The 27566-nt window shown below is 46.6% G+C and overlaps 1 protein-coding gene across 2 annotated transcripts; it reads right to left on the reverse strand.

Annotated features, from left to right (window-relative positions):
* Positions 1-2298: 2298 nt before the first annotated feature.
* On the reverse strand, positions 2299-25873 carry SIRT4 (sirtuin 4). 2 transcript variants are annotated; one of them, XM_063913134.1, is made up of 4 exons: positions 25793-25873; positions 6062-6594; positions 5660-5954; positions 2299-3397 (listed from the first exon to the last, which is right to left on the reverse strand). In XM_063913134.1, the coding sequence occupies exons 2-4, from the start codon at positions 6553-6555 to the stop codon at positions 3236-3238; spliced, it is 951 nt and encodes a 316-aa protein (XP_063769204.1). In that variant the 5' UTR covers positions 6556-6594; positions 25793-25873; the 3' UTR covers positions 2299-3235. The 2 variants fall into 2 exon arrangements, with proteins under 2 accessions (XP_063769204.1, XP_063769203.1); XM_063913133.1 differs by having other exon boundaries at positions 25607-25867.
* Between the last annotated feature and the right edge of the window lie 1693 nt (positions 25874-27566).

Genomic DNA, 27566 nt, shown 5'->3' on the forward strand with positions numbered 1-27566 from the left:
ATCCCTGAGAAACAATTTCTATAGCCCAGGGATCCACCTGTGAGTGAACCGAGACCTGGCTGAAAAATCGAAGACGTGCCCCCACTTGAGCTGACTCCCCCCGGGAAGCCCCAGCGTCATGCGGTGGACTTTGCAGATGTAGGGGAGGACTTCTGCTCCTGGGAACTAGCTGCATGCAGCTTTTTTCCCTTGCCTTTTCCTCTGGCAAGAAAGGACGATCCCCGTACCTTCTTGCTTTTATTGGAACGAAAGGACTGCATTTGATAATGAGGTGCCTTTTGAGTCGGCATCCCCCGTCCACTGTCGGGTCCACAGGAGTCGCCTAGCAGAAATAGACATAGCATTTATTCTGGAGCTTAGTAAACAAATGTCTCTTTGAGCATCCCTCATATATAAAGCAGCATCTTTGATATGCTCTAGGGTCATTAGAATGGTATCCTTATCTAGGGTGTCAAGTTCCGTAGATAAGGAATCTGTCCATGCTGCGACAGCACTACACACCCAGGCCGATGCCATAGCCGGTCTAACGATAGTACCGGAATGTGTGTAAATGTACTTCATGGTAACCTCCTGCTTACGATCAGAAGGATTCTTGAGGGAAGCTGTATCCTGAGAAGGCAGTGCCACCTTCTTGGATAAGCGTGTCAGCGCCTTGTCTACCTTCAGCGAAGATTCCCATCGTATCCTGTCCTTTTGTGGAAAGGGATACGCCATAAGAATCCTTTTGGGAACTTGTAGTCTCCTATCTGGAGATTCCCAAGCCTTTTCGCACAAGTCGCTTAGTTCAAATGAGTACGGAAAAGTGACCTCAGGCTTTTTCCCTTTATACATGTGTACCCTCGTGTCAGGGACCCCCTGTTCCTCAGTGATATGCAAAACCTCCTTAATGGCAATAATCATGTAACGAATACCTTTCGCCACCTTTGGCTGTAATTTTGCATCCTCATAGTCGACACTAGAGTCAGTATCTGTGTCGGTATCTGTGTCAGTGATCTGGGATATGGTGCGTTTTTGAGACCCCGAAGGTCCTGGTGCCACAGGGACAGGCATGGTCTGACTACCTGACTGATCCCTAGCTTCAGCCTTGTCTAATCGTTTATGCAGTAAATTTACATTTGCATTCAAGACATTCCACATATCCACCCAGTCCGGTGTCGGCGTTGCTGACGGCGACCTGACCATCATGCACTCCCCCTCCTCCTTAGGTGAGCCTTCCTCGTCAAACATGTCGACACACACGTACCGACACACTTCACACACACAGGGAATCTCTTTTCTGAAGACAGGTTCCCCCTGAGGCCCCTTGGAGAGACAGAGAGAGAGTATGCCAGCACACACCCCAGCGCTATATAACCCTGGAGAAAAACACAGATTGTTTACCCAGTAGCGCTGCTTAATGTATAAACGCCAATAATGTGCCCCCCCCCCTCTACTTTAAAACCCCCTTTCACCGTGTGTCAAGCAGGGGAGAGTCCGGGGAGCTTCCTCTCAGCGGTGCTGTGGAGAGAAAAATGGCGCTGGTGAGTGCTGAGGGAGAAGCCCCGCCCCCTCGGCGGCGGGCTTCTGTCCCGCTCAAACTTACTAAAAAATGGCGGGGGCTCTTTTATATACATGTACAGTGCCCACCTGTACATGTATATAGACTTTTGCCATAGGAGAGGTGTTTTATTGCTGCCCAGGGCGCCCCCCCTGCGCCCTGCACCCTTACAGTGACCGGAGTGTGTGAGGTGTATGGGAGCAATGACGCACAGCTGCGGTGCTGTGCGTTACCTCAGTGAAGCCCCGAAGGCTTCTGCCGCCTGAGACGTCTTCTGTTTTCGTTTCTTCTGGCTCTGTGAGGAGAACGGCGGCTCGGCTCTGGGGTGAACGCCCAGGACGAACCTGTGTTCACTCCCTCTGGAGCTAATGGTGTCCAGTAGCCAAGGAAGCAGAGCCTATCATTTAAGTAGGTCTGCTCCTCTCTCCTCAGTCCCTCGATGCAGGGAGCCTGTTGCCAGCAGTGCTCCCTGAAAAAGAGAAAAAATCCTAACAAAAATGCTTTCTAAGCAGGAAACTCAGGAGAGCTCCCTGCAGTGCACCCATTCTCCTCTGGGCACAGTCTAAAACTGGGGTCTTGAGGAGGGGCATAGAGGGAGGAGCCTGGTCACACCCAGAGTCCAAAGTCTTTCTTAAAGTGCCCATGCCTCCTGCGGAGCACGTCTATTCCCCATGGTCCTTACGGAGTCCCAGCATCCTCTAGGACGTTAGAGAAATATGATTTTAAAGATTATATATAAAGACAAGCCACATTGCCTGATGTTGAAAGAAGGGTGGAGCATTTTTATAAAAAATAGGAGTCATACATTGAGATGCTCAATCACGCTGTTCAACAACAGATACAGAAAATGTTTGAATCTTCAACATGGTACACTCTTAAACAGATTACCTGATTTTATTATGTTCTCTGACACGTGTTTATGTGCTATTCACAAACTTAAGTCAGTAGTGAATTCATGACTACTATTAACCCATGTCTTGTCATTCCCCCTTTTCCTTTGTCCCTTCTTTCCTTCATTTAATTTCATTTCTTCCTTTCTTTTTTTCCTGTCTATCTATCTGTATGTCTGTTATACGTGTTTAGTGTTTTCGAAAACTTGGATTTTCTAGACAAACATATTATGTAATCTTGTGATGCCTTCTGTATTTTAGGACAGTACTGTAATACTGTATGTTTTTCTATTTTCAGATACAATTAAAAAAAAAAAACCACATGTACAGTGGTGATGTAGTAATTGAGGTAGTTTGATATTTCAGTACATACAGCGACACAACTTGTTACAATCTCATGGCAGCAACACCGGAACTGTACCACAAGAAACAGAATCGCTGTAAATTACACTGCTGTCAATAGCACCTAAACTTTATTTTTAACTGTAATGATTGTTATGTATGGTTTACTGAAATATAAGTCTAATATCCAGAAATTTATTTTAATGCCACACCCCTCTAATATACTGAATACCCTGATGATACTGCCATATTGGTATATTAATTTGCAGAAGTGATTTTATAATATCCTGATATTTCTTTTCTTTGAACTAATGTGAAAGTAGCAAATATCACAGCAGGGTTATATGTGGAGCTTGTACAGTATCACATCAGTCACATCCACCTGTGCTCCAGGTAACGTCTCTCCCTTGCGGAGTGGTGCAGAATCATCCAACAGGGATTACTATGTCTGTTCTAGAGGCAATGCTCATTTTAGATTATCTGGGATTATTTTCGGCAAAATGTCCCCACAGCGAGCACTAACTTTAACTACAGCCAGGTGATCCGCTCTAGTGGGACCAATGTTAAGTATTGCAATAGGAATGTGCTTCTCCTGGGCTTTTAGTGCAAATCGGTATCCAGAATAAACCTGGAAAACAACATAAGCATAGACTTGTGATTTATTTAATTTAGTAATTTCAATGACACACAGACAATATTTTTTTTTTTTTTTTTAAAGAAGAGATTGGCGGTTGAAATGATTGTCCTTACAGCATTAGTAAAACTGTCTATGTCTGTAGTATAATAAGTCACATTCAACATACATACATACATACATACATACATACATACATAAGGGGTCTGATTCTGAGGGTGTATATTTACTAAAGTGCAGGTTTTTAGAAGTGGAGATATTGACCATGGCAACCAATTAGATTCTAGCTATTATCATGCTAGATAAATGATAAGTCGTTGCTACGGGCAACATCTCCACTTCTAAAAACCTGCACTTTTGTAACTATACCCCTGAGTTGGAAAGAAAGCAAAAAAGCAAGTAAATTTCTATGAGGAACAAACCATGCTGTGATGTGAGGGGTGAAAATAAGTTTATGAATTTCTTGCATGAAGGGTAAATAATGTTTGATTTTGCATGTAGCCCACAAATACTGACAATTTTATTTTTACACTGCAATTTAGATTTGAGTTTGGACATGCCCCTTTCAAATCTAATTCTCTCTGTACATTAAAATCTGCCCCACCTTTACTGTAACATGGTTTTGCCCAGGTGCACACTTACGCTATGTTTTCTTGCCTTACTCCCACCTTAGAATCAGCCACAAGGCTTCTGTGTGCCTCTCTAGTTATCAATTAACATAAATTGGAAAAAAAAACTTGTTTCCCAGGTTAGGCATGTACAGAAGGTGGATGCACTCAGTGTCACTGTGCATATAACCCATGTACCACATAGACTGGGTGTGTATGCAATGGATCACTTGGGTTTCTCATTTGCATAGGTATTTGTGGACTATAAATCCACAAACGCTTTATAAAAAGGTACTGTAAATATCTTATATGGGATGTCGGAGGACATTACTTTGCAAATAAAGAAAGTACCATCACACAGGATAATGCTTAAATATGTGACTATGACGTATAAACAATGAAAACATTAGATAAAACCATAAAAAAAAAACACCCAAATTATTTATAAAGAAGGAGGATAATTAGAAAAAATGTTTATGTCAACGGTATCCGGTCTCTAGGTCGACATGGTTTCTAAGTCGACAGGGACTCTAGGTCGACATGTTCTATGTCAAGATGACAAAAGGTCGACATGATGTTTTTACATTTTTTTTACTTTTTCATACTTTACGATCCACGTGGACTACAATTGGGAATGGTAACATGCGCTCGGCACCTTGCCTAAAGCATGGCGAGCCATACGAGGTGACACGGTGCACTAATTGCGGTTCCCGGTCACTGTACGGAGAATACGACACCATAAAAAGTGGGGGGGAAACTCATGTCGACCTTTTGTCATGTCGACCTAGTACTTGTCGACCTAGAGTCCCTGTCGACCTAGAAACCATGTCGACCTACTTACTATCGACCAATAGTGGTCGACCTAGACACTGTCGACCTAAGTCTGGCCGACCCTACATACCACACTCTATGTGAACAAAGGTTGCAATTGATGCAAGCATTTTCAGGTGTGGAATTTATTTTCCAGATACGTTCTATCCAGGAAACTCTTAAAACCAGAAAGGCTGCTCGGTGACGATGTTATACACCGGGGGTGATGCACAGATGAGTGATCCAGGGGTGTGAATGGATCTTGCGTGTTTTAGCACTGTGCATGCTCTGTAGCTGAGCGTTTGCATCTACGGGTGTAACTGTGAATTTGCATGTAGGCTATGTTTAATGAAGGCACGTAGCCAGAATTGCGGCCTATGCGGAGTTGGACGTATGCAGAGATGCAATGGTTTCAGATCGATCTCTTGTACCAGGAATAGGGGTGATGATGGGTATGAAAACAAGCATATCGAAATGGGGGTGCGATTCCTCTCCTCCAAAGTATATAAAGCCCAGCAACACTGTATTCCGCACCTTTATTACACCTAAGCTACAATAAATGCAGACCACTTCATTTGAGAGCATTTACCAGGAAGATGTTATAGCGTTGGCTGTAATGTCAGTGCAGTGCAGTACAGGACAGTACCTGATTAACTAACCAAACAGATTCCCACATCTACTGCATTAAATGCTCTATAATTTCTAAAAAAACATCTAGCTGTACCTTGCCAAAACCAGTGGGCAGATTTTCTCTCTGCTTAGATGTACACCACATTGAGATAGAATGCCTCTGAAAATGTTTACGTGAAATAGGAACACATGAAAGAAGGCTGCTTACCTCCAGTGAGGACCCAATAATAAGCATCGCATCAGCTTGGCCTAGACACTCATACAGAGAGTACACCAGTTCTCGGTTTACCGCATCACCAAAGAAAGTCACCTGTGGCTTTAGAATACCGCCACACTTATCACAAGCTGGAACACAAAAATTGGAGACTTGCTCGTCTGTCAGGAAAACATCGCCATCTGGTGACACTCCATGTGCATGCTCATTCCAAACTGGATTGAGAGCTAGGAACTTTTCTTGAAGCTCAGATCTGTTAATAACTGTCTGGCAGTCAAGACAAATCACCCTAGGGATATAGATACATTCATGATAAGCTTTAGGTAATTCAAGACACACTGAGGAGTAGCAGCAAATTACTCTGAAGTGAGAGGGAATAAAAAACACTTTCCTTACCTGTGAGTGCAACCATGCAACTCAGTCATGCGACGCTGTCCAGCCTTAGCATGTAAGGCATCTACATTCTGGGTCACTAGCCAATGTAAATTCCCAGAACTCTCCAAATTATACAGAGCCACATGGGACACATTTGGTTTATGGGAAGAGAACTGTGGCCACCCTACAAAGTTCCGAGCCCAGTAACGTCTGCGAGCAGACTGACTCTTGATGAACTCTGCATGCTGAATGGGTCTCCGTTCAGTCCTTGCATACAATCCCACACCCTTCGAGCGATAGTCAGGGATTCCTGATTCTGTAGAGATTCCAGCACCTGTCATGACAAACAGTCGCTGGGAGCGCAGTACAAAGTCATGGAGCCTCTCCACTTCAACTGGATCAGCACTTGGACCAGCTGGCACATATTCTGGCAAACTGAGGTCGGACCTGTGCCTGATAAAAACAATGCTCTGTTTTTGAAATAGACGGGAGCATTTAAAGGGAAAGATCCACATCACTTAAATGTACGATGTATGAATACAGTGGTTCCACAGCTGCAAGAGAAACAAAACTGTTGTCAGACTGGGACGCCATGGAGAGACGAATTAGTGGAGCACTAAATAACAGTAGTAGGCGACTGGTATTTTAGACAATGAGACCCAAAAATGTATATATCATATCATGGTACAATACCCTTACCTTCTGTGACATAGGGGTACATTTACTAAGCAGTGATAACAGTGGAGAAGTGAGCCAGTGTAGAAATTTCCCTATCAACCAATCAGCAGCTCTGTATCATTTTATAGTATGCAAATTATAGATGTTTCTTCAGTGCTGATTGGTTGATGGGGAAATTTCTCCACTGGCTCACTTCTCCACTCTTATCACTGCTTAGTAAATGTACCCCATAGAAGGTATAGGCTAGTAGTATAAAAGCTATTAATGCAATACAAAAAGCTTGCTAATTACAGGTGTGTCCTCAAATACTATTGCTGCAGTTGCACCAAACATCCCTCTGTGGTACATGTGACTCAGCTTGCACCGAGTATCTTTCTTGCTCTGTGTGCGTCCTAATTGCAATGCAACGCAACAAAACCACCTCACAAGACTGCACTGATTGTAATTTCACATGCGACATTTGTATATCTGCGTATGATTGAGTCTGAATCTGTATAGGATGTTTTTTCATGCCATATTTCGTTGTGACTGGAATTCAGATTCAGCAGTATACAAATATACAAGTTTTGCACATCAAATTAATCAGTGCAGCCTCGTGAAGCGGTTTTGTTGCACCACATTGTGTCACATATGTCTAAGAGAAAAAGACGCTACACCACTCAGCGCGGCTCACTTGTGCCACATGGTGAATTAAGGCTAGGTTTATGAGAACAAATCTGTTTCAATGGCTGACTGCTGTGCTCACCTCACTGTCCATCTCAACTATAAATAAAGTTCAGTGGTTTGCATTATTATAAAACAAAAAAATTGGTCACAAAGCTAATTTACAGACATTACCTAGGCTCAAACTGTTACAGACATTACCTAGGCTCAAAAAATAGGAATTTAATACCTACCGGTAATTCCTTTTCTCCTAGTCCGTAGTGAATACTGGGGTCTTGTACTTTAGTATCATGGGGTATAGTTCGGGTCTACTGGAGCCTGGCACTTTAAAACTTTTAGTGTGTGCATGTGTATGCTGCTCCTCTCTATGCCCCTCCTACCAGACTCAGTCTAGGAAACTGTGCCCGAGGAGACAGACATAATATGAGAGAAGAAACAATACAACAGCGGTGAGGCAAAAAGCCAACACACAATCATAAACGAAAGGAGGGCGCTAACCAGAACAGAGGATAGCAACACCAACCTAACCAGGATAGCATAGCTATCCCAACAACATAATGGGACCGCAACGCGGTCCAACCCAATACTTACACAGGTAAGCAGTAACGAAGCACTGAGGCGGGCGCCCAGTATCCACTACGGACTAGGAGAAAAGGAATTACCAGTAGGTATTACATTCCTATTTTCTCTTATGTCTTAGTGGATACTGGGGTCTTGTACTTAAGTATCATGGGGATGTCCCAAAGCTCCCAAACGGGTGGGAGAGTGCTGAGACCCCTGTAAAACCGCTTGACCAAACTGAAGGTCATCCTTGGCCAAGGTATCGAACCTATAGAATTTAACAAACGTATTCGAACCACACCAAGTTGCAGCTCGGCACAACTGTAGGGCCGATACACCCCGGGCAGCCACCCAGGAAGACCCCACCGACCTCGTCAAAGGCAGAGCAGCCGAAGTATAGGCCTGTTGAATGGTCAACCTGAGACAACGAGCATTAGAAGCTGTCCAACCAATCTTGGAGGCATCATAAAGGACAAACAGCGAGTCAGATTTCCGATGACGGGCCGTCCTTTTGACATAAATCTTCAGAGCCCTGACCATATCCAAGGACTTGGGACCAACGGAAGCATCAGAAAACACCAGAACCACAATAGGCTGACTCACATGAAAAGCTGACACCACTTTAGGCAAAAACCGAGGACGGGTCCTAAGTTCCGTCCTGTCCTCATGAAAAATCAAATAAGGGCTCTTACAGGATAAGGCCCCTAATTCAGAGACACACCTGGCAGACACCAATGCCAATAACATCCCCGTCGTCCAGGTGAGAAATTTCAACTCCACCCTATAAAAGGGTTCAAGCCAGTCCGATTGGAGACAGGACAAAACCACACTGAGATCCCACGGAGCCGTAGGAGGAACAAATTGCGGTTGCATATAAAGAACTCCTTTAAGGAAGATCTGTACTTCAGGAAACTAGGCAAGTTGTTTTTAGAAGAAAATAGAGAGCGCAGAAATCTGGACTTTAATGGAACCGAAACGTAATCTCAAATCCACTCCTGCTTGCAGGAAAGGTAGAAAACGACCAATCCTAAATTCCACAGGAGAAACCTTTCTACTTTCACACCAGGAAACATATTTTTTCCAGATACGATGATAATGTTTCGACGTCACCATCTTCCTGGCCTGGACCATGGTGGAAATAACCCAGGAGGGAAGACCTCCTCCCTCTAGAATCTCCCTCTCAACTTCCAAGCCGTCAAACGTAGCCGCTGTAAGTCTTGCTAGACAAACGGACCTTGCTGAAGAAGATCGTCTCGGAGCAGTAGAGGCCATGGATCCTCCAGAGCCATGGGAAGGAGGTCCGAGTACCACGCCCGTCGAGGCCAATCCGGGGCAATTAGAATTGCTTGAACGCTCTCCCTTCTTAGTCTTTTCAGCACTCTTGAGATCAGCGGTAGAGGAGGGAACAGGTACACAAACTGGTACATCCACTGCAACAGCCTACGGATCCCTCGTTCTGGAACAGTAACGGCAAACCTTCTTGTTGAGATGAGAAGCCATCAGATCTATCTGCGGACAGCCCCACAGGTGAATTAACTGTTGAAACACCCGGGAATGTAGGCCCCACTCCCCCGGATGGAGGTCGTGTCTGCTGAGGAAGTCTGCTTCCCAGATGTCCACTCCTGGAATGAATATGGCTGAGATGGCCCTTGCGTTGGCCTCTGCTCAGACGAGAATCCTTGACACTTCCCGCATAGCTGGTCTGCTTCTTGTTCCCCCTTGTCGGTTTATGTACGCCACCGCTGTGGCATTGTCCGATTGAACCTGGGTCGCCTGATCCCTCAGGAGATGGGAAGCTTGCAGAAGAGCATTGTAAATTGCCCTGAGTTCCAGGATGTTTATTGGCAAAGCCGATTTCTGAACTGACCATAACCCTTGGAACTGGGCCCCTTGGGTCACTGCTCCCCAACTCCGGAGGCTGGCATCCGTTGTCAGTAGAATCCACGAGTGGATATTGAAACTTCTGCCCTCTACCAGGTGAAGAATTTAAGGCCACCACAATAGAGAAATCCGGGCTTTCGGAGATAGGGTCACTTCCTGATGCATATGAAGGTGAGAACCCGACCATTTATCTAGCAGATCCAGTTGAAATGGTCGGGCATGAAACCTGCTGTATTGGATTGCCTCGTAAGCAGCCACCATCTTGCCCAGTAATAGGATACAAAGATGTACAAACACACTGCGAGGGCCGAGTACAGAGTGGACCATCGCCTGGATAGTCAAGGCCTTGTCCATTGGGAAAAACACCTTTTGAGATACCGTATCCAGTATCATTCCCAGGAAATTAAGACGTTGGGTTGGTTCCAGGTGAGATTTCTGAAAATTTAGGATCCACCCGTGATCCGTAAGTAGGCGAGTAGTCAGATCGATGCAGTGCAGTAGACGTTCCCTGGACACAACCTTTTATTAGGAGATCGTCCAAATAGGGGACTATGTTCACTCCCATCATGCGCAGTTGCAGAATCATTTCCGCCATGACCTTGGTTAAGACTCTCGGAGCTGTGAATAATCCAAAGGGTAAGGCCTGAAACTGGAAAATGCTAAGATATACACTTGGCGCTGTCACCCACAAAGTAAAAAGCAGCTAATCCCGGGGAACTGACCCCAGATTCTACAAACTAAGAACAAGCAAACAAGAAATAAGACAGCGCTTTTCACTTTGTATAAAAATGTCTTTACTTTTATATATAAAAAAAATAAGTATTTACCTATATATACAAATAGCACATTAAAGATACCGGCCGGTATCAACCAATTAAAAGATATAGGTATTGTTAAAAAACAATTCCACATGCACAATCTATATAATGCACATTAGTACCATTAAATTAGCATTTATATGCAGTGTGGTTTTAGCATAATCTCAATAAAGCTCTTATTAGAAAAGATTGTGTTTTCAAAGCTTACAATACAGTAAAATTAGCATGCATAAACAATTGGTACGTTGTTAATCAGTCCCCATGCAAACGAACAAACTTGTTAGTCCAACCAACAGTATAATAGCTGATTAGTGTTTGCTTGAAACTGGAAAAGGTCATCCAAAATGGCAAACCTTAAGTAAGCCTGATGAGGGGGCCACATGGGAATGTGTAGGTAAGCATCATTGACATCCAGAGACACCAGGAACGCCCCCTCATCCAACACGGATTCCATCTTGAATTTGAACACCCGCAGATACGGTTTTAGAGACTTCAGGTTCAAGATGGGGCGCACAGAACCGTCTGGTTTGGGAACGACAAATAGACTGGAGTAAAAACCCCTGTTGCATAACAAAGGAGGTACAGGAACTACCACCCCTGTCTGCAAACGTTTTTGAAGAGCCTCTTGCAAGGTAACTTTTGCTGCGGGTAAAGCTGGTAAGCCTGACGTGAAAAACCTGTAAGGAGGGAGTGCATGAAATTCCAGCCGGTATCCTTTGGAAATAAGGTCCCTCACCCAAGGATCCCGGCAGGACTCCACCCACACGTGGGCAAAGTGTTGCAGGCGAGCATCTACCTGAAAGTCGCCTTGCCGCTGGGTCCAACCATCATGCGGAAGGCTTAGCGGCAGGGGATCCGGTGGTCTGGTCCAGGGAGACAGCAGGTGCAGGTTTACGTGACTTACCACAGGATCCTCTGGAAGTGGTGGAGACCCCTCTGAACCTTGCCACACGAAAGGAGTGCAAGGAGGGTCCGGTGTAAGAACGTCTAGCAGGTGGCGCAGCCGACTGCAGGTAGGTAGACTTACCTGCCGTTGCTTGGGAGAGCCACTTATTTAATTTGTCTCCAAACAAGGCATCACCTGTAAAGGGAAGATTTTCTACACCTTTTTGGAATCAGCGTCTGCCGCCTATTCACGTAACCATAGAGCTCTGCGTGCTGAAACAGCCATAGCAGTAATACAGCCATTAAACTTACACAATTCCTTAATAGCCTCGCTTATAAAATTTGCAGCATCCTATATATGCTGCAGCAGAGTAATGACCTCATCCCGGGGTAGAGAGTCTAAACCATCAATAACATTATCAGACCACTTGACAACTGCCCTGGAGATCCACCCGCAAACTATTGACCCCGGCATAACACTCACCGCACCTGGGTCTTTGGCAACTTTTAGAGGATGGCGGCTAGCTGCTGGCTTGGGCACACATACTGACGATGTGTGGTCAGCACCTCAGGAGCTCAGTGTCCTGTCAGCTGGGATTACGAATCATTAACCCTCATCAGGTTGGTTCGGTCCCCTCTCTAAGTCCCCCGAAGCAGGTAGCCTTGCCAACCAGAGCTACTGAAAATAATAAACTGAATAAAAAATCTCTGGAGCTCTAGAGAAGTGCACCCGGCTCCTTGGGCACATTTTTATAAGTATTGGGTTGGACCGCGTTGCAGCCCCATTATGTTGTTGGGATAGCTGTGCTATCCTGATTAGGTTGGTGTTGCTATCCTCTGTTCTGGTTAGCGCCCTCCTTTCGTTTATGATTGTGTGTTGGCTTTTTGCCTCACCGCTGTTGTATTGTTTCTTCTCTCATATTATGTCCGTCTCCTCGGGCACAGTTTTCTACACTGAGTCTGGTAGGAGGGGCATGAGGGGAGGAGCTAGCACACACATGCACACACTAAAAGTTTTAAAGGGCCAGGCTCCAGTAGACCGGATTTATACCCCATGGTACTAAAGTAGAAGACTTAAAAGTGTCTAAACTAGTGTTCTCTCCGTTAGAAGTCCAGTAGATATTCCTCACCTGCCACCCCACCAGGGATGGATTTAGGGGTTAGGGTGCCCTAGGCACAACAGTAATAGTCTCCCCCCACCACTTAATCATATTCATTTCATTGTTTGTTCATAAGTCCTCATTTGGTGTTTGGCAGTTTAATGTAACATAATAATTAAAACATTATACACATAGATACCAAGCAGGACAACTTACAAAGACAGTCTGTGCATGTCCAACCTGTCTACACCGCTCCTAAACTTATAATTGCCGCTTGAAAAAAAGTCCTGCAAGTGCAGGAGTTACCACGTAAAATTCAAACATGGAGCATGCACAGAAAGCAGTACCGGATCCACAGTGCCAGATACACATGTCCCCACAGTGCCACATACATATATGCCCCCAGTGCCAGATACACATGTCTGCACAGTGTCAGATACATATTTGCCCCCAGTGACAGATACACATGTACCCACAGTGCCAGATATGCCCCCAGTGCCAGATACACATGTCCCCACAGTGCCAGATACATATATGCCCCACAGTGCCAGGAACACTTATGCCCCACAGTGCCAGATACATATATGCCCCCAGTGCCAGATACACATGTCCCCACAGTGCCAGATATACCCCCAGTGCCAGATACACATGTCCCCACAGTGCCAGATACATATATGCCCCACAGTGCCAGGAACACTTATGCCCCACAGTGCCAGATACATATATGCCCCCAGTGCCAGATACACATGTCCCCACAGTGCCAGATATGCCCCTAGTGCCATATACATATATGCCTACACAATGCAAGATATAAATATGACCCACAGTGCCAAGTACACATATGCCCACACAGTGCCAGATACATATATGCCCCACAGTGCCAGATATGCCCCCCCAGTGCTGCTCACCGCACTGCTGATGAGCTGAATCTTTTTTGTTTGAGGGGAGAAGAGCGCAGCGCGTGCCTCTCCTGCCCCTCAGTTTCCTCTGGCGGCAGGTCGTGTGTGTGTCAGGCGCCGCTTCGTGAGCCAATCAGAGCTCGCAGCCCACAAGCCAATCGGGAGCTGCAGCTGCCTGCCCGCGAGCTCTGATTGGCTCACAGGCCGGCGACCTTAGAAACACTGCTTCTCTAGCAGTGTGCCAGGCGGACGGCGAGCGGCGGGACCACCCGGAGCAGGGAGCCAAGCCGCATGCGGACAGAAAAAAAGCCGCGGGTTGGCCACCACTGCCCTACACACTGGCCAATGTGGGCGGCCAATATTGTTAATATCTTTCAGTGTGTAGGTGGCAACAATGAACGATGCTCGGCCCCGTGGTCGTACTTCGTTGGTGTCGGCTCGTTTATACCTGCAAGCCAATATGGAGAATATCGTCCATTTTAGCATGCAGGGCTACGGGGCCGGGTGACGTCAGGGAGTGAAGAAACTTTAACCCCCCCCCCGTCCGCCTTATCAGCCGTTGAGCACCTCGGCGGCACATCGACCAGTGTGTAGTGCCCATAACATGCCACAGTGAGTTTCGAACCGTGCCAGAGGATCCCTCCACCTCAGAATATGCCTCCATAGGCATAAGTGTATTATACCATCTAAGGTCAAACTCAGAATAGCAAAATTTTAAATTAGAGAAATATTAGACTATCCAGTAATCCTCCAAATTAACCATATCCTTAATCAGTAGACAATAATTGCCCAACTGGATTTAAATATGAAAAGTATGAGACACCTTATTGCCCTGGGCTTAGGACCTTGCCAACTCCACCACCGAATAAAACACATCTGGACTAATAATTCTTGAGAGTGAGCGTATGCAGAGATCAGATATATTTATATCTATATATCTATATATATTCCTCCTCAATAGCAGCACTCCAAGCCTTGAATAAAACAGTCTGTTCACAGCCAGTGCTTAATCAGTCGGTTAGCGGGAGACGCGGTGATGACAGTGGACAGGTGAGCACACCTAATTTAACAGTACATTTAAGGGGCAATGGCTCAAATGTATTAAGCATTAACATGAGATAAAGTGGAGACGGATAAAGGGGGAGATTCAAATCTCCGCCCCCTCTCCCGCCTGCCGGCAGTATTCTAATGTTACTGCGAACGGGCGCGACGGGGGTAGCAGGCTGAAATGCATGTAAACGGGTCTTTTCATGATCGCGCTTATTACTTTAGTCGGGTTTAGGTGCTTTGCACGCCTAAACCCGACTGTAATGGGAGTGATCAGCTCGATAACGGAGGGCATTTGAATATCGCCCCTCTATCGCCCGTCACTTTAGATGGGAGATCGGGGGTGCGATAAGATTTGAATTCCCCCCCAAAGAGTGATAAATGACCAGCCAATCAGCTTCCTGCCATGTCACAGGCTGTATTTGAAAAATGACAATTGGCTGGTCAATTATCACTCTTTTGGGGGAATTCAATTGTTAGATAAGAAAAAACAGACTCCAACTGACTTTTCAAATAGACAGGAAAAAACAGACACCCAACCGACGTTTCAAACACTTGAATTTTCCCCTTTATCCGTCTCTTCTTTATCTCTTGTTAACGCTTAATACATTTGTGCCAATATGAGCAGTACATTAGTGATACTCCCCTGATGACGGTAGTGACCGAAACATCTGTTGGGAGCTGTAACTGGGTATGATGTATATCCCCAGAATGGATCTCATGACAGAGATGAGTATGAGATGACAAAAAAGTGAACTGTTCTGCCTATATGCTGCTTTTGCACATTTGTCTTGAAATTAAAATTATTATGGAGAATATTGGAGTGCTGATCTCATCTTCAACATTGCGCCTGTTGGAGCATCATGGTGTGGATGTTTACCTATCTATCTAATTAGTAGCCAGTACACTATAAGAAACAAGCTAAGAGGTTGTGTAGCTGTTCAGGGGGGTGTGGTATGGAAGGTAGATAGTAACTAGGTCGACTGTGTCTAGGTCGACCACTATTGGTCGACAGTAACTAGGTTGACAGGGACTTTAGGTCGATATGGTCTAGGTCGACATGAGTTTTTAATGTTTTTTTTTGTGTCATTTTTTTTCGTAGAGTGACCGGGAACCCAAATTAGTGCACCGTGTCCCCTCGCAAGGCGCTTCGGGCAAGGTGCCTCGCTGCGCTCGGCACAGATTACCGTTCTCAATTGTAGTCCACGTGGATCGTTAAGTATGAAAAAGTTCAAAAAAAGAAGAAAAAAGAAGAAAAAAAAACCATGAAAAACTCACGTCGACCTTTTGACCTGTCGACCTAGAACATGTTGACCGAGACCCTGTTGACCTAGTTACTGTCGACCAATAGTGGTCGACCTAGATACCTTCATCAAAGCATACCCTCCCGATGCATAACCCAGTCCTGAAGCCGCGCCTCCACCCCGCCTCATGCCGTGAACATTTCAGCTTTGCTTGCATACTGCCATCTGTCTGTCGCCCATCCCCAACTAGATTGTCAGCTCTTCAGAGTAGGGCCCTCTTTCCTCTTGTTATCTAAGCCCTCGTCTCGACACATTTCACTTGCAGCTCTCCCCTACTCAAAGACCATCTTTACCCTGCTAGTAAAGGCTCATCTCCATCTATAGCCACCAGCCTCTAGTAGTACGATAATTCGAAAAAAAGAATAATGGTAACTTGCTCCCCAAAAACAGCAGCTCGGGTTCCAACCCTAAGAGCACCACTCCTTATCACAATCACCAAAACAGAAAAGTGGGATGATTCCCAAGCGCTGTTCTACATATATGAATATCTTCCCATTGGACTTCAACCACAGGTATCCTTGGGAGGAGACAAAAAGGACAAACACGTCCTGTGTGTATGAATTATTCTCAATTCTTTACAGTAAACAGAAGGAATCCACCACTGAACTTAAAACAAGGCCCTATGTTCACGTAAAGGTATCTTTCTGGAACTTCACTCTAAGCATATCCAAGTATATTCATATTCATTTTTACTTGACTTATTGGTATATAGCTCACCTCCAATAAGCGCCCTATGTTCACCAAAAGGTATCTTTATTCCATGGATCCTCCGTTGCATAGAATCCTGCTCATAGTTTTTGTAATCACCGGCAAAAAAAGGTTCGTGTACCTCGTGTATTATTCAAGTAATTTATTAAAAAAAGAATAAAATTCATGAACACATAACCCACTAGTAACGACTAGACCATATACCACTTCACAGCCCTCAGATGGAAATAGAGGGGGGGGGGAAACGTTTTGAAGTGGAAAACAAGCTAAACCACAATTAAGTGGCATAAAAAATAATCCACCAAAATATTCCAGTGGGTGGTAATGTTAAGTCTGGGGTTAGTGACTGTGATCTCACCTACGCGTTTCGGAACTGACGTTCCTTCCTCAGGATGTGAAGTGATAATGGCCCTGCCAGTGCCCTTTTATCCCCCACAGTACAGTCACATGTTCTAAACAGACGAATAGGATGAATTGTAATATAAACAACCTTATCCATTGCTATTACCTCCATACAATGATAAAAATATAAAACATATAATACACATCTATAAGCTAAAGCCGGTAATTATTCACAATAATACATAGTATCCACAGAAAAAATATAATTTTGTAAATTGGTAAAAACTAACATATGTATTGGAATCTCAGATAGAAGTATCATTCACTCTAAAGGTGCTAGAGAAATCCCAATCCCCACGGAGTCCAAGTCATTTATTCTTTATGTGCAAACTCCTATGGAATGGTATGTCCTCCAATGTTAATGTGCATTACTATGACAACCGCACGTCCGCTTTTTCGTATATTCATTATCGCGGCTGATCTCCGTCATTCCGGAAGTCGTCATCTCCCACTTCCTGTTGCTGGAACGCAAACAGGAAGTGTCCGGTTACCGTGCGGTTGTCATAGTAATGGACATCAACATTGGAGGACATACCATTCCATAGGACCATGTGATCGCAAAAGAGAGGATGATGGGAGTTTGCACATAAAGAATAAATGACTTGGACTCCGTGGGGATTGGGATTTCTCTAGCACCTTTAGAGTGAATGATACTTCTATCTGAGATTCCAATACATATGTTAGTTTTTACCAATTTACAAAATTATATTTTTTCTGTGGATACTATGTATTATTGTGAATAATTACCGGCTTTAGCTTATAGATGTGTATTATATGTTTTATATTTTTATCATTGTATGGAGGTAATAGCAATGGATAAGGTTGTTTATATTACAATTAATCCTATTCGTCTGTTTAGAACATGTGACTGTACTGTGGGGGATAAAAGGGCACCGGCAGGGCCATTATCACTTCACATCCTGAGGAAGGAACGTCAGTTCCGAAACGCGTAGGTGAGATCACAGTCACTAACCCCAGACTTAACATTACCACCCACTGGAATATTTTGGTGGATTATTTTTTATGCCACTTAATTGTGGTTTAGCTTGTTTTCCACTTCAAAACGTTTCCCCCCCCCTCTATTTCCATCTGAGGGCTGTGAAGTGGTATATGGTCTAGTCGTTACTAGTGGGTTATGTGTTCATGAATTTTATTCTTTTTTTAATAAATTACTTGAATAATACACGAGGTACACGAACCTTTTTTTGCCGGTGATTACAAAAACTATGGGCAGGATTCTATGCAACGGAGGATCCATGGAATAAAGATACCTTTTGGTGAACATAGGGCGCTTATTGGAGGTGAGCTATATACCAATAAGTCAAGTAAAAATGAATATGAATATACTTGGATATGCTTAGAGTGAAGTTCCAGAAAGATACCTTTACGTGAACATAGGGCCTTGTTTTAAGGTCAGTGGTGGATTCCTTCTGTTTACTGTAAAGAATTGAGACTAATTCATACACACAGGACGTGTTTGTCCTTTTTGTCTCCTCCCAAGGATACCTGTGGTTGAAGTCCAATGGGAAGATATTCATATATGTAGAACAGCGCTTGGGAATCATCCCACTTTTCTGTTCTAGTAGTACGATGATCACTCCATCAATACTTACATCTTAGCTGTATTATGTCTTGAGAATGTGTGGTGCTCTATGTTACCTGTACTCTATTTCTGTTATTTATTTACTGTAATGCTGTTTTGTCTCCATGTACTGTCCTTTGTGCGGCGCTGCAAAACACATGTGGCGACTTGTAAATAAAATAAGAATTTACTTACCGATAATTCTATTTCTCATAGTCCGTAGTGGATGCTGGGGACTCCGAAAGGACCATGGGGAATAGCGGCTCCGCAGGAGACTGGGCACAAAGTAAAAGCTTTAGGACTAGCTGGTGTGCACTGGCTCCTCCCCCTATGACCCTCCTCCAAGCCTCAGTTAGGATACTGTGCCCGGACGAGCGTACACAATAAGGAAGGATTTTGAATCCCGGGTAAGACTCATACCAGCCACACCAATCACACCGTACAACTCGTGATCTGAACCCAGTTAACAGCATGATAACAGAAGGAGCCTCTGAAAAGATGGCTCACAACAACAATAACCCGATTTTTGTAACAATAACTATGTACAAGTAATGCAGACAATCCGCACTTGGGATGGGCGCCCAGCATCCACTACGGACTATGAGAAATAGAATTATCGGTAAGTAAATTCTTATTTTCTCTAACGTCCTAGTGGATGCTCGGGACTCCGAAAGGACCATGGGGATTATACCAAAGCTCCCAAACGGGCGGGAGAGTGCGGATGACTCTGCAGCACCGAATGAGAGAACTCCAGGTCCTCCTCAGCCAGGGTATCAAATTTGTAGAATTTAGCAAACGTGTTTGCCCCTGACCAAGTAGCTGCTCGGCAAAGTTGTAAAGCCGAGACCCCTCGGGCAGCCGCCCAAGATGAGCCCACTTTCCGTGTGGAATGGGCTTTTACAGATTTTGGCTGTGGCAGGCCTGCCACAGAATGTGCAAGCTGAATTGTACTACAAATCCAACGAGCAATCATCTGCTTAGAAGCAGGAGCACCCAGCTTGTTGGGTGCATACAGGATAAACAGCGAATCAGATTTTCTGACTCCAGTCGTCCTGGAAACATATTTTCAGGGCCCTGACTACGTCCAGAAACTTGGAATCCTCCAAGTCCCTAGTAGCCGCAGGCACCACAATAGGCTGGTTTAAGTGAAATGCTGAAACCACCTTAGGAAGAAATTGAGGACGAGTCCTCAATTCTGCCCTGTCCGTATGAAAAATTAGGTAAGGGCTTTTATAGGATAAAGCCGCCAATTCTGAGACACGCCTGGCTGAAGCCAGGGCTAACAGCATTACCACTTTCCATGTGAGATATTTTAAGTCCACAGTGGTGAGTGGTTCAAACCAATGTGATTTTAGGAATCCCAAAACTACATTGAGATCCCAAGGTGCCACTGGAGGCACAAAAGGAGGCTGTATATGCAGTACTCCCTTGACAAACGTCTGAACTTCAGGAACAGAAGCCAGTTCTTTTTGGAAGAATATTGACAGGGCCGAAATTTGAACCTTAATGGACCCTAATTTGAGGCCCATAGACAGTCCTGTTTGCAGGAAATGCAGGAAACGACCCAGTTGAAATTCCTCTGTAGGGGCCTTCCTAGCCTCGCACCACGCAACATATTTACGCCAAATACGGTGATAATGTTGTACGGTTACATCCTTCCTGGCTTTGATCAGGGTAGGGATGACTTCATCCGGAATGCCTTTTTCCTTCAGGATCCGGCGTTCAACCGCCATGCCGTCAAACGCAGCCGCGGTAAGTCTTGGAACAGACATGGTCCCTGCTGGAGCAGGTCCTTTCTTAGAGGTAGAGGCCACGGGTCTTCCGTGAGCATCTCTTGAATTTCCGGGTACCAAGTCCTTCTTAGCCAATCCGGAGCCACGAGTATAGTCTTTACTCCTCTCCTTCTTATGATTCTCAGTACTTTTGGTATGAGAGGAAGAGGAGGGAACACATACACTGACTGGTACACCCACGGTGTTACCAGAGCGTCCACAGCTATTGCCTGAGGGTCCCTTGACCTGGCGCAATATCTGTCCAGTTTTTTGTTGAGGCGGGACGCCATCATGTCCACCTTTGGTTTTTCCCAACGGTTCACAATCATGTGGAAGACTTCTGGGTGAAGTCCCCACTCCCCCGGGTGAAGATCGTGTCTGCTGAGGAAGTCTGCTTCCCAGTTGTCCACTCCCGGAATGAACACTGCTAAAAGTGCTATCACATGATTTTCCGCCCAGCGAAGAATCCTTGCCACTTCCATCATTGCCCTCCTGCTTCTTGTGCCGCCCTGTCTGTTTACGTGGGCGACTGCCGTGATGTTGTCCGACTGGATCAACACCGGCTGACCCTGAAGCAGAGGTCTTGCCTGACTTAGGGCATTGTAAATGGCCCTTAGTTCCAGGATATTTATGTGAAGTGACGTTTCCATGCTTGACCACAAGCCCTGGAAATTTCTTCCCTGTGTGACTGCTCCCCAGCCTCTCAGGCTGGCATCCGTGGTCACCAGGACCCAATCCTGAATGCCGAATCTGCGGCCCTCTAGGAGATGAGCACTCTGTAACCACCACAGGAGAGACACCCTTGTCCTTGGAGACAGGGTTATCCGCTGATGCATTTGAAGATGCGATCCGGACCATTTGTCCAGCAGATCCCACTGAAAAGTTCTTGCGTGGAATCTGCCGAATGGAATCGCTTCGTAAGAAGCCACCATCTTTCCCAGGACCCTTGTGCATTGATGTACTGACACTTGGCCTGGTCTTAGGAGGTTCCTGACTAGGTCGGATAACTCCTTGGCTTTCTCCTCCGGGAGAAACACCTTTTTCTGTACTGTGTCCAGAATCATCCCTAGGAACAGCAGACGTGTCGTCGGAATCAGCTGCGATTTTGGAATATTTAGAATCCATCCGTGCTGTCGTAGTACTACTTGAGATAGTGCTACTCCGACCTCTAACTGTTCTCTGGACCTTGCCCTTATCAGGAGATCGTCCAAGTAAGGGATAATTAAGACGCCTTTTCTTCGAAGAAGAATCATCATTTCGGCCATTACCTTGGTAAAGACCCGGGGTGCCGTGGACAATCCAAACGGCAGCGTCTGAAACTGATAGTGACAGTTCTGTACCCCAAACCTGAGGTACCCTTGGTGAGAAGGGAAAATTGGGACATGGAGGTAAGCATCCTTGATGTCCAGAGACACCATATAGTCCCCTTCTTCCAGGTTCGCTATCACTGCTCTGAGCGACTCCATCTTGAACTTGAACCTTTTTATGTAAGTGTTCAAGGATTTCAGATTTAAAATGGGTCTCACCGAGCCGTCCGGCTTCGGTACCACAAACAGCGTGGAATAATACCCCTTTCCCTGTTGTAGGAGGGGTACCTTGATTATCACCTGCTGGGAATACAGCTTGTGAATGGCTTCCAATACCGCCTCCCTGTCGGGGGGAGACGTTGGTAAAGCAGACTTCAGGAACCGGCGAGGGGGAGACGTCTCGAATTCCAATTTGTACCCCTGAGATACTACCTGCAGGATCCAGGGGTCCACTTGCGAGTGAGCCCACTGCGCGCTGAAATTCTTGAGACGGGCCCCCACCGTGCCTGAGTCCGCTTGTAAGGCCCCAGCGTCATGCTGAGGACTTGGCAGAAGCGGGGGAGGGCTTCTGTTCGTGGGAAGAGGCTGTCTGCTGCAGTCTTTTTCCCCTTCCTCTGCCCCGGGGCAGATATGAGTGGCCTTTTGCCCACTTGCCCTTATGGGGACGAAAGGACTGAGCCTGAAAAGACGGTATCTTTTTCTGCTGCGAGGTGACTTGGGGTAAAAAGGTGGATTTTCCAGCCGTTGCCGTGGCCACCAGGTCCGATAGACCGACCCCAAATAACTCCTCCCCTTTATACGGCAATACTTCCATATGCCGTTTGGAATCCGCATCCCCTGACCACTGTCGCGTCCATAATCCTCTTCTGGCAGAAATGGACATCGCACTTACTCTTGATGCCAGAGTGCAAATATCCCTCTGTGCATCTCGCATATATAGAAATGCATCCTTTAAATGCTCTATAGTCAATAATATATTGTCCCTGTCCAGGGTATCAATATTTTCAGTCAGGGAATCCGACCAAGCCACCCCAGCACTGCACATCCAGGCTGAGGCGATTGCTGGTCGCAGTATAATACCAGTATGTGTGTATATACTTTTAAGGATATTTTCCAGCTTCCTATCAGCTGGTTCCTTGAGGGCAGCCGTATCAGGAGACGGTAACGCCACTTGTTTTGATAAGCGTGTGAGCGCCTTATCTACGCTAGGGGGTGTTTCCCAACGCGCCCTAACCTCTGGCGGGAAAGGGTATAATGCCAATAATTTTTTAGAAATTAGCAGTTTTTTATCGGGGGAAACCCACGCTTCATCACACACCTCATTTAATTCATCTGATTCAGGAAAAACTACGGGTAGTTTTTTCACACCCCACATAATACCCTTTTTTGTGGTACTTGTAGTATCAGAAATGTTCAAAACCTCCTTCATTGCCGTGATCATGTAACGTGTGGCCCTACTGGAAAATACGTTTGTTTCCTCACCGTCGACACTGGAGTCAGTGTCCGTGTCAGTGTCTGTATCGACCTGAGGTAACGGGCGTTTTATAGCCCCTGACGGTGTTTGAGACGCCTGTACAGGTATTAACTGATTTGCCGGCTGTCTCATGTCGTCAACAGTCTTTTGTAAAGTGCCGACACTATCACGTAATTCTTTCCATAAGACCATCCAGTCAGGTGTCGACTCCCTAGGGGGTGACATCACTAACACAGGCAATTGCTCCGCCTCCACACCATTTTCCTCCTCATACATGTCGACACAGCGTACCGACACACAGCACACACACAGGGAATGCTCTGATAGAGGACAGGACCCCACTAGCCCTTTGGGGAGACAGAGGGAGAGTTTGCCAGCACACACCAGAGCGCTATATATATATACAGGGATAACCTTATATAAGTGTTTTTCCCTAATATAGCTGCTGTATATATTAATATGCCAATTTAGTGCCCCCCCTCTCTTGTTTTACCCTGTTTCTGTAGTGCAGGACTGCAGGGGAGAGTCAGGGAGCCTTCCTCCAACGGAGCTGTGAGGAAAAAATGGCGCTTGTGTGCTGAGGAGATAGGCTCCGCCCCTTTTTCGGCGGCCTTTCTCCCGCTTTTTTGTGGAAAACTGGCAGGGGTTAAATACATCCATATAGCCCAGGAGCTATATGTGATGTATTTTTAGCCATTTAAGGTATTTTCATTGCGTCCCAGGGCGCCCCCCCCCAGCGCCCTGCACCCTCAGTGACCGGAGTGTGAAGTGTGCTGAGAGCAATGGCGCACAGCTGCGGTGCTGTGCGCTACCTTATTGAAGACAGGACGTCTTCTGCCGCCGATTTTCCGGACCTCTTCACTCTTCTGGCTCTGTAAGGGGGCCGGCGGCGCGGCTCCGGGACCCATCCATGGCTGGGCCTGTGATCGTCCCTCTGGAGCTAATGTCCAGTAGCCTAAGAAGCCCAATCCACTCTGCACGCAGGTGAGTTCGCTTCTTCTCCCCTTAGTCCCTCGATGCAGTGAGCCTGTTGCCAGCAGGTCTCACTGAAAATAAAAAAACCTATTTAAACTTTTACTCTAAGCAGCTCAGGAGAGCCACCTAGATTGCACCCTTCTCGTTCGGGCACAAAATCTTAACTGAGGCTTGGAGGAGGGTCATAGGGGGAGGAGCCAGTGCACACCAGCTAGTCCTAAAGCTTTTACTTTGTGCCCAGTCTCCTGCGGAGCCGCTATTCCCCATGGTCCTTTCGGAGTCCCCAGCATCCACTAGGACGTTAGAGAAAATGTAATAGTACCGTCGACCTAGAGACCGGATCCCGTTCAGGGTTGGGGCTGGGAGACCGGCAGCAGAATGCCAGTGGAGGGGCAAGTGCAACAAAGTCCCTTGCAGGATCACTGCGCTCGCCACAGGTTCTATGCCCACTCTATGGGTGTCGTGGACACCCACGAGTGGGAATAGTGTTTGTGGGTCAGCATTCTGTGTGCAGGCATTGTGATTGTTCGGGATCCCAGCGTCGGGTATGGTGACCACCGGGATCCCGAGCGCCGGTCACATGACCGGATCCCACTGTCCATATAAGATTTCTTGTTGAGAATTACCCAACATGGGAAATACAGTTAAACGCTTCAAATGTACAAAACTTAGGGGGAGATGTACTAAGCAGTGAAGAGTGAAGACGTGAGCCAGTGGTGAAGTTGCCCATGGCAACCAATCAACATTGAAGTAACAATTATAATTTGCATACTATAAAATTGTACAGAGCAGCTGATTGGATTGGCTCTTTTTACTGCTTAGTACAGCTCCCCCTTTATTTGTAGCTTCTAGATCTGTAACGTTCTTATTGACACAAGTATGATGTCATCATCATGGCGCAGCATAGTAGGAGCACATCACAGGGTTATAACCTCTGGGGCCAGGTTTCAGTATTTCTACTGTATTTCAGTTTCAGAGGGCACCGGACTGCTATCATACGGCGCCATCTTCAGGCAACACCCCCTGTAAGGACTCATGCACTGGCACTCAGCTGTGTGGTGGTTAGTTGGCTGCCCACTGTCGTGTTGCAGGAGAACGAGATAATAGTAATAGCATCAGCACATATTCTCATATACTGAATATAAGCAGCATGAAGCCCTGTCCGCATTAAGGGAGCACAGGCGCCAAAATGGCGCTGCAGCGATACAGGGGAGAGGAGTGGCCCACGCAGCCGCGGGCAAAAATGGGGGAAGGAGAGGGATGGGGGCAAGTATGCCCGTCCTCCCTTTCACACCTAGGGGAGCAGGGCAGCCAGTATGCTAGCAGGGGGAGGAAAGAGCCAGGATGGGGTTAAAAGGCTGAGGCAGAGTGGGGAGGCTGCATTCCAGGCCAGAGCTAGACGCAGATAGCAGCTATGTGCAGCATCCAGCAGCCCAGTCTCTGGAGGACAAAGAACAGGCCCAGAACCACGTGTAGTCTGTAGTCTCAGCAGGCAGAGCAGATCACCTACTAAAAGTGGTGCAAGAGGTCCCAGCAGCAGCAGGAGCACGCAAGCAGGGAGATCCAGCAGAAAGATGCAGCATTCCCTTCCAGCAACAGTAGCCCAGTCTCAGGAGAGCAAAGAGCCAGGGAGATCCAATAGAAAGCAAATGATCCCACAGCGTTTCCGGGAGGATGTGGGGGGAGGAAGTCATACCGAACAAAGGCTTCCACAGAGAGGAGAGGCTGCAACTGCAGGAGCAGAGTGGATTTCAGGCAGAGGGAGTTCCCCCTGGTGGCCGGACCCAGACAAGGCGTCCGGCCGGAACAAAGAAGAGGAAGGGGGAATTTACAGCTGCAAGGAGGCAGAGGCACACAACAGCGAGTCTCAGCGCGGGACAGCAGCACGGTGTGGTCGATTTAACAGCCACATGCCGCGGAGAGGCAGGAGCAGCGGTATCAGCATCAGGAGCAAGAGCAGCGGTCCGAGTATCGTGGAGGCAGCGGGCAGCATCGTAGTCCACAAAGGCGTTGGACCAACAGCACAGCGCAACGGGAGCGTCAGCACATGTCGGCAGATTTTGTCACGCCGAACAGGACATCGCAGGGAAGCAGCGCAAATCATGTTCCACGCTACAACACGCTTCGGAGGTGTCACCACGAGAATCAGCCAGGATGCGGGGTGCCAAGGCAAGGACAGGAAGACACGGGCTACGCTAGGGTCGGCGATGCTCCAACGCTTCTCACGGACTGTGCAAAGCACGTCCAGACGCTAGGGACACCGCTGTGCGCTTTGCTCGGCGCCTGGACTGCATCAACCGAAAGAATCATTGCCGGGGGCGGCTCGGTCGAGAAGGAGACGACGCGCAGGAATGGTGAGAACATCGTCAATAATAGTAATTTGCATAATGTAATTGTTAAGCCAGCAAATGTGCGGAATGTACAGAATGTTAGCAATGCTGTGATTAAATTGGCGGGGGTGCCTTGTAATAGCTACCAGGTGCAGCTGGGCTTAGAACTAGAGCAGGGCCCTGCGGAGTCAAATGAGGACGAGGCGCAGGCTTTGTGCAAGCGGGCACTCTGTGGGAGGTGTTTTCATGTCAGTAGCAGGCCATTTGCCTATACTAACCAGAAAGGGGATAGAAAAAGGGGTTTTCAAAGATATATGTTCATTAACTGAAGCAGGTTTGAGGGAAAAGGAGAAGGCCAAACAAAAGGGAGGAACACAGTCAGACAGCTATAAAACAATTGAGCATTGGCTGAGCTGCATAAAGGGTACCATTGCTTCCTCTCAGCACTGGAGTTGTGAGTTCAATTCCTGACCAGAGCTATATCTGTGTAGAGTTTGTATGTTCTACCTGTATTTGCCTGGTTTTCCTCTGAGTGACACTGTTTTTACCCAGAGGCAGCCATAAGCATGTTAAAATACACCGATTTCATATATCCTGTGTACAAGGAACACAGGGGAAAGGTGTGGTGAAAATATGACGAGGTCGTCAGGGCAAAGGCCGTGGGCATAAAGCCCATTGATGTTGGTACTAGAGACTTAGACGACTGGCTGAAAGCGCAAGCAGCGGGCGTAGCTAAATGGGGTGCAGCGCCACAAAAAATCCAGTGCATGGGAGGCCTGGCACGCAAAGCAGGAAATTAGATGCTGGGTTTTTAGCGTTATGTGTGCATCCGCACCCAGTGCAAGTACAGGCATGCATGCACTTTCTGTGGCATGAACCACGCTGTCAAGGAGTGCAACAGAGAGAGGGGTAGTCACCCGCAAAAGGCGCAGCAGCATGGCCTAGGAAAAGCAAATAGCCCTGTGGATGTGGGCAGAGGCCTGGCACAGCTGCCCAGGTATCCCAAGATTAAGGAAGCCAACTCTCTGGGGGGGGGGCTTCAAGGATGGTTTTAGGGTACCTATAACCATAGAGGCACGCCCACCACCGGTAGATCCAGGGACATAAGGTCCATAAGGAGGCAGCTGGGGGTGGTACGCG

This window comes from Pseudophryne corroboree, chromosome 1 (genome assembly GCF_028390025.1).
Source record: "Pseudophryne corroboree isolate aPseCor3 chromosome 1, aPseCor3.hap2, whole genome shotgun sequence".
Lineage (NCBI taxonomy): Eukaryota > Metazoa > Chordata > Amphibia > Anura > Myobatrachidae > Pseudophryne > Pseudophryne corroboree.

Excerpts from the sequence above, each read along its gene's own strand:
- SIRT4 (XM_063913134.1), bottom strand. The coding sequence starts at position 6,555 with ATGTGGATCTTTCCCTTTAAATGCTCCCGTCTATTTCAAAAACAGAGC. Across the intron at positions 5,955-6,061 it reads TTGCATGGTTGCACTCACAG|GGTGATTTGTCTTGACTGCC; the intron begins GTAAGGAAAGTG and ends CTATATCCCTAG. Across the intron at positions 3,398-5,659 it reads TTATTGGGTCCTCACTGGAG|GTTTATTCTGGATACCGATT; the intron begins GTAAGCAGCCTT and ends GTTGTTTTCCAG.